This window comes from Plectropomus leopardus, chromosome 3 (assembly GCF_008729295.1).
Source record: "Plectropomus leopardus isolate mb chromosome 3, YSFRI_Pleo_2.0, whole genome shotgun sequence".
In the NCBI taxonomy this organism is placed as follows: Eukaryota; Metazoa; Chordata; class Actinopteri; order Perciformes; family Serranidae; genus Plectropomus; species Plectropomus leopardus.
Genome location: NC_056465.1, coordinates 12,991,693 through 12,999,660, shown reverse-complemented (window position 1 = coordinate 12,999,660; position 7,968 = coordinate 12,991,693). Strand labels below are relative to the sequence as shown.

Sequence of the window (7,968 nt, the reverse complement as noted above, 5' to 3'; positions counted from 1 at the left end):
ATAGTGAAACGCCATGAACATACAAGATATCAAACCCGAATATCTGGGCATCATTTGAAGCATAAATCATGTTTTACCAACATAAAAAAATGGAGTGTACAGGACATTAATAATAGCTATTTGTGATTTTGTATTTACACTTCATAATGACTCTGAAAAACAATAGACATTTTTTTTGGCACCCAGAAATAAACGGATGCCACACTGACAGGATTTTTTTTTCTGACCAGTTGGACAATCAAACCCACGAAGCGCAGATCGGGTCGAGTGACTCTTCATCGGAATAAAAATAAGTGGATTTCTCAATCATAATAATTTCACCTATAATTCTCTAATGCTATGTTGAAAAAAAAAAACAATAACGCATTCAATAAAAATATTCCGGGTGAATAATCATTCTCTCTCACACACACACAAACTCTCTCTCTCTCTTATACACAACAGTTAAACCAGAGACGTGTAGAAAATACATTTTGAGTGGTTAACCACAGAGGAGCCGACAGATGGGTGTAACCTCTGTACAACAACAGCAGCATCTCTCCCTCTTTCGCTCTCTTTGATGAGAAGGAGACTCCATCTTGAGCATCACTGGAACTTGCTTTGCACCAAAACCAGCAAACATCCACACAGTTATCAGCTTGGCCTTGGAGGATGAAAAAAAAAAAAAAAGTTGTGGTGAAACGGGAGCGGGGGCAGCTTTTTGTACTGGTTATTTCACTCCGGTAGATAGAGGGGACAGCACTTCGCTTCTGTGAGGATCCCCAATTATCTTCACACACCAAATCTCCAACAGTGACTAAAGCCAGGAATGTTTTGCTGGTGTTAGTTTCTCTCTCTTTCCTCCTCCGTCCCCAGGAGGCTTACAAAGGCCAGCGAGCGTGGAAGTTCTGCCTCCTGACACAGAGGACATGTGCAGAATGAGGATGTTCGGCACAGTAGGTCTTTTCTTACAATAATACAAAGACCTCGATGATTGAGAACTGCGAATACAGACAGAAAAATCTGCTAAATGTCAAAGATCATTTCTTCCTAAATACTCTGAGACAGGATATGATTTAAGGCTTGTTTTTTTTTCTTTTTAGGTCCCTGCTTGTCCCTAAAGAAGACACTGTTTACTGTACTATACAGTAAATAGGTTCCTCTGATGCAGATGATAGCTCAGAATATATTTCTGGTAAAACATGATCAGTCACAGATTTTTTAGACTGAAACAGATTTTTACACTGAAAATAATGAGCCCTAAATGTGATGCATTGTTAAAGAAAGTGGATTAATATCCTGTCTCGTTTGTGTTAGCGGCAGCTGCTCAATCATCTGTCCCCCAAAATCTACCTCTTCAATAAATAGTAGAAAAATAATCTTTTCCTCTTTTTTAAGTGTTTCTTCCTGTATTTATGTGAACCATTGAAGTTTTGTTTTTGCTCTTTGAAGTTCACAGACACTCACAAAAATGTCCAAATATCATCCCAAGCCACTTTTAAAGAAAACAAACCGTGGAGTGTCTATCTGCAGACACAAAGGGGGTAAAGCTGCAAAAGAATCCGTGACGGAATCCAACATTAGATTCCAGTCTGTGTGAAAACGCAGTACTCGTTTTCACAAGTGTAAAGACTGCTCTGTTCCCGTTCCTGCCCCTCAACACAAGTGAGCTTCACGGGGAGCCCGGGGTGGAGCCCTGGAGCAGAAAGGGTCCAATCAGCATCTAGATTTCTATGTTAAATGTGATTATCCTCTGGTCCTATAAAGTGTTTGTTCTGGCCTTCCAAAGCCTCTGCCATTCCCTCGAGACTTTTCGGGTTCCAGATGTGTCTTCTCCGCAATGAATGGGCTTAAACAGCATTTTTCTGTGCTCTTTAAGAGTCCCAAATGCCAAATTCCTTCAGAAAACAAACAAAAAAATCCCATTTGGTTATTTTTACTGGTCTGATCACTCTCAGTGGGTGTAAAACTGTGTACATTTGCCAGTTTTACAGTGGGTTGGAAATAAAAAAGTGTTGAGATGGAGATGTTGGCACAATGAGACCACGAGGCTAATACCCATATGAAGCTAAACATCCATTCATGGTGGAGATCCCAGCGGCCCAGTGACACTGAGTCCAGTTTGTCTCTCCCTCTGTCCATCCTGACAGTACCTACTGTGTGCTGTCTAGTCAAGCACAGATGTTTTTAAAAATAGTCTTTCACAAAAGAAAAAAAAGAGGTGCCGCGCTGAAGATCAGCACTCCGCATCCACACTGTGCACAGTGACCGCCGCCTGCAGGTGGTGCGTGTGCGTGTGCAGTGGGTGGTGGTGTGTATGCGTGTGCCGGTATGGGTGAAACTTGTGGCTGAGCAGCGCTGCCGTCTGAGGAGGCGTGTCCAGGTCGAGGTCGTCGTCATGGTTGCCGACGTCGACACCTGCCGAGAGTGGGTCGTTGTTTCCCGGTGGATTCTCACTGTCCTCCTGTGGACTCATGGTGCTGTAACCTGGAGACAAAAAAAACATGCAAATGTCGGTATTACTGGACTAGCAATAACTCGTTTCACAAAATAAAGCCTTTAACTGACAAAATCTTTTCAGTTTGCACCAACATTGTTGTAGCCAGGGTTTCAAACTTTTGTTCAGGTTTGATATGCTAGGTGACCTCTATGGAGAATTTTCCAAACTTTCCATTAGAAATTTCAGTGGGATTTTGTCATTATTAGCCCATAAAGTCTTCAGTTATTGCCAAAATCATGTTTTGTCAGGTCACAGTGAACCTGACCCTTGAATACCAAAATCTAATCAGTTCATTGTCAAGCCCAAGTGGACGTTTGTGCTAAATTTGAGAAAAATCCCTCAAGGTGTTCTTGAGATTTTGTGTTCACAAGATTAGATGGAGGCAAAGTCAGTGTGACCTTAACCTTTAACCTTTGACCAACCAAAATTTAATCAGTTCATCGCTGAGTCCAAGTGACGTTTGTGCCAAATTTGAAGAAATTGATTTTAGGCAGTCCTGAGATATTGCGTTTAAGAAAAAAAGATGAAGGGATAACCCAAAAACATAAAGCCTATGGCCACAGCTATCATCAGGGCAGAGGCAAAAAAGAGTAAAAGATAACAATAAAAAAACAAACAAACAAACAGAAAAACTCCATATCATCTGCTCAATAAGTGACTTTAACAATCAAGCAATTATTAAAAATTTTATCAAGAAATTATTTGGTCAGCTGACTTGACATCTGGGGTCACAAAAACTTCCAAGCATGAAAGTTGGGGTCATGAGCCAAAAATGGTGATGAAACCATGCCTGAATGCCTTAGAGGAAACTCTTACACTTACATTTGACTGTGGGGACAATTACACACTTGATTTTTAGACAATATCTCAGAACCCACACAAGTTTAAACACAATGGTGAAGGGTAAAGCAATTAAAAAGCACCTAACAGTTACTGTACATGTGTACGAGTTTAGAGTAGCTGCTGAGTATTGGAAAAAAAAGGGAGGACACGATAAAAGAAACTACTCAGCAAATGACGCGCTCCAGTCATAGACATTCAACACAGAAACATTCATGTGAGTACACAGTAACATAACAATGTTTCTGAAAGCAGTACAAGCTGTTTGATGGAGCATCGACAACTAAATATCCCCACTGGGCATTTTAGCTTTCTCATACGATCGGGAAAAAAAAGAAGCATACATATTTATGACTGCTTGCCTACATGTATTGAGCATACGTTTAGCCCGAGGAGATGGAGACATAAGCCAACATGGCAGTTAGGATACATTGGTAAGTGGAGCAGTGGGAGGGAGGTACTGCTGTCATATAAAAAAAGGGATTACTGGGTCAGAAAATAAGTAAACAGATTTAACATAAAGAGAGCAATATCTGATTGTTTCACATTCTATTGATAAGTGACAATTTAGGTTGTCACAATCCCAAGTGTGTGATGACTGAAATCACTGCACATGTACTCTTGCAGCAGTTCATTTTCATTAAACCTTGCAGGCTCCGGCTTTATTCAGTGTTTTCTTCACTTGAACTCAAATTTGTCATGAGCCTCCATCTGCTGAATGGGTTTCATCTCTTTCAGTACCATGAAATCCATCTGAAACACATGGTCTGACTATAAAAAAAAATTAAATTTGGGAGTTGATCTGGAAACTAACCCATTTCCCTTAATTTCTTTAGTGCCGTTTTTTGTTTTTTTTTTTCAGTTCTAAAGTGAAACTAACATGCTGCATGATGGGAACATCAATCTGTTACTACAGTCGAGCAAATAACCATTAAAGCCTGCGTACTCAATGATTATATTTATAGAAAAATTACTGCCATTTTGGATGATGAAACATCAAACCTCCAGAGATTCTAAACTAAGTTATTTGCGAGCCTGTGTGTGTGTGTGTCAGTGGGGGTTCATATCTCTGTGGCGTGTAGGGAGAAGGAGGTGGGTTGAAGTACGCGTGTACGTTTGTGTGGCCTCATGGCCAAATTTATCTCCTAACATCTAACAGTTAAACACCAAAACCGTCAAGTAAACACATCCGATCCCTCAGCATTCGTCTCCGGGGAGTTTGGGAGTTCATAATATCAAGCAGAAACATTGTTTTGTATTTCCTATCCGCAAGCAGAACAGAGCCGAACTATTCATAAACAAGTCTACAGCCATGCTAGCAGCTTTGAGGTTGTTGTTATGCTCTGCAGAGCTATGATCAGGGCCCACAAAATCAGGCTCAACCCCGCATGAACATACATTATTTCTCTTTTAAGCTTGACCCGAGCCTGAACCATGGCAGTGGTGTTGGGCCAGAGCCCATTTACAACCACTGTAAAAGAAAAGATGAAAAATCAATATTAAAACATTTATTCCAAGCTTCGGTCAACTAAGTCTTTTTAATGTGGTAACACACAATCTTCGACATGCGCCTCCTCCTAACTGAATGTTTACCACAGTTAAAAAACTGTCATAGGGTTACGCCATCATCATAATCATCCTCAATCAGCATCATTGCCATATGCCTTATATTAAAGATAGACTGTATTACATTTATACATTGTGTAACATTTCTCCTCATTAATGAGAGGCGAGAGCTGGGATGGATTCATGGCAACACAGCCCGATGATGACCAACAAATCCTCACTCACAACTCATTCAATCATCACATTAGAATTATAAATTTCTATCTGACATATTGGTTGAAATTGAGTTATTCATTCATTCATTCAACCTTTATTTAAATCTCGACAAATTATTGAGGGCAAGCGTTCATTTTCAAAGAAATCGCGAGACACAAAGAAAGTACAAACAACATCAGGCCGAACAGCATAGAGTAATTGGTAATCACAGCTTTAAAGTGGCCCATAGAAACTATTGTGTTGAGTTTGAATGTACATTGTAAGATGTTCCAGGGTAGATGCTGCAGAAAAACTAAAAGCAGTTTTTCCAAAGTCAAAAATTGTGCATTAAGCAGTCACTTGTACGTGCAGAATAATTACTGTGTGACCAGTTTAATTAAGTTCTGAGGTATGGTGGCATGTTGCCTTTTAAGACTTTATAAATAAAAAAAAATAATGCATATCTCCTCTGACAGATAAAGGTACCCATCCCACCTTATCATATAAAATGCAATGATGGGTGGAGTAACTGTTACCAGTTATGAATTTTGAGTGCAGAGTAATAAACTGAGTCCAGTGAAGTGAGAGTTGAGGCAGAAGCATGTCGATAGATAACGTCACAATAATCCAGGACTGATAAAAAGTCAGCCTCAATGATCTGTTTCCTACAAAACAAAGGAAAATTTGTTTCTGAAAACAGAAAACAAACAAGTTTTGTTTCTGTATAAGTATCCAGAATTTTGTTTCAAGTTACTTTGCAAGTGTGTCAATATGAAATTTAAATGTACTTTTCTGATCCACCCAAATGCCCAGGTATTTGTATTCTAAAACCCTTATTCTGTGAAAAATTTTTATTATTATGTGAGGTGTTTTTTTAAGTTATGTGCATTTTTATTCAGAAAACAAAAACATTCATATAATGGTTGCTTTTTGGAATAAAAAAAAAAACACATTTAAACCAATATCCCAAAACTGCTCAGAGTGAAATACCGTGCTTAGTCAGTGCCCAGTCACATCGAAATATGACGCGATAGGTAACTCATCTGCTTCAGTTTTGGGCGTTTAATGACAGCTAGTCAATTTATGCTCGTTTACAATGTACGATGCTGCTTGTTAAATACCTACAGTCTTGTACAAAATAAAGTTACAGTAAAGATAAAAGACACATTTTCTTTCTAAGTTTACTTTCTTTGGTTTAGGCAACAAAAGAACACAGCATCTTAGTCTTCTTAGTCATGCCACTATAACTTGCCTTTCTCATGTTCTCCCTGTCATGTTTAGTGGTGTATGTCATGTGATATAGTTTAATATAATAGAAGGTTAATCTATGTCCTGTGATGGCATGATGTAAAAGAAGTGAACGTCCTGTCCTGTTCCCCGGGGTGTCCTTAAATCCTGCATTAGAGTCAAAATGAGAAGCTTGCTAAGAAATGTTCCTCCCTGATTCTCGGAAGATTAGGTGGGCTTTGATACCAAAAGAAGGAAAGCTGACAAAGAAAAGTAGAGACAGAGGAATGAGCAGAGGGAGTGACAAAGAAGGAAGCAGAGAGAAGGAGAGAGGAAGGGAGGGTTTAAAGGAAAGAGAGGGATGGAGACTTCAAAGAAGATCCAGACTTGGAAGATGCCAACTTCAGTTGGGTTTATCCCCCTTTTCCCCAAAGTAAGAGCCAGAGTTTAGACGGCCTACAGCTAACTGTGTGCTGTGGACAAGTTTCAGCTGCACCAGGTGAGGGAAGAAAATCCCTCTGAATGTCAACAAATGTGGAGAGACAAGATAAACATCATTTTCATTTATTTATCCATCTATTTTTTTTAGTTTCAGATAGAGACGAGACAAGTCTAACTACTGGAAACACATCCAGGACAGTTTTCTGACATTTAAAGCGAGCAATTAAGTCTGCAACAAACTAAATGGCATGTTGACTAATACACCTCCATTTGAAGGAACCGTTTAACAGTTTACATGCAGTTATTCTTGCCAAGAGTCGGATGAAAACTTCAATACCAATCAATCTTTATATCTGACTCTGGCAAGATCGCATGTCCCAAAATGTCAAAGTAGTGCTTTAATTTTTCAATATGATGTCAATTTTATCTTTAGGATCTCTAATACAGTGCCCCAATCAAAAATTAGAAAAAAATATGTCCAATTAAATATCTTTAATACCATTTATTTTTCATAATTTGTTTGTTTATATGTTCATTCTTTCCTTTTATTTTTACATGATCGAATAAATTTCAGATTAATTCAATAATTCTGTGTCATGATTAACTTCTAAGTCATAGTCACATGCTTCTAGACTTCTAACAGGTCTAGAAGCATGTGACTCCTAAACATTGTGTTCTGAGTTATTTTAAAAATGGAAATGAATATATTCTTCATGTTTATGCACAAGCCTTATGGTTGTATGTCTCTGTAAACCAGTCAAGTTGCATTTACAGTTAAAGTTGTGTCTGTCCAGACTCACATGTAGCCACGACAGTAGAAAATGCATCAAATATGGATGTTGTTGCAAAGAAGCGGCATATTTTAAATCATGGATGCTTTTCACCCACATTGTCAACCTGACAGCGCAGATGATGTATACAATCGGCACGGTTTCAAGATGGACATCCAAGATTAGTATCATGAGTTTAGTATCTAACCAAATATCTCCACTTCTGTTTCTTAATTATGGTGTTGAATAATGTCCAGACAAGTATTATTGCAGAACATTATGATGTCAAAGTGAAGCCGACCCTTGACATTTTGGTTATAAATTGTCATCACTTCGTCATTTTATTATGATAGACATTTGTGTGAAATGATTAGCATTTGAATTCTTGAGTTATGGTCATGTTTTGTGAGGTCACAGTGTCCCATGATATGACTACCAAAATCTAATCAG

General features: G+C 38.6%; 1 protein-coding gene across 1 annotated transcript in view; it reads right to left on the bottom strand.

Moving 5' to 3' along the window:
- Window positions 1-1,184: 1,184 nt before the first annotated feature.
- Window positions 1,185-7,968, bottom strand: part of cachd1 (cache domain containing 1) — a 102,536-nt gene continuing 95,752 nt past the window's right edge. Inside the window, exon 27 of the mRNA XM_042483872.1 lies at window positions 1,185-2,466. Coding sequence (XP_042339806.1) covers window positions 2,216-2,466 — 251 coding nt within the window. The 3' untranslated portion in view covers window positions 1,185-2,215. The remainder of the gene's footprint in view (window positions 2,467-7,968) is intronic.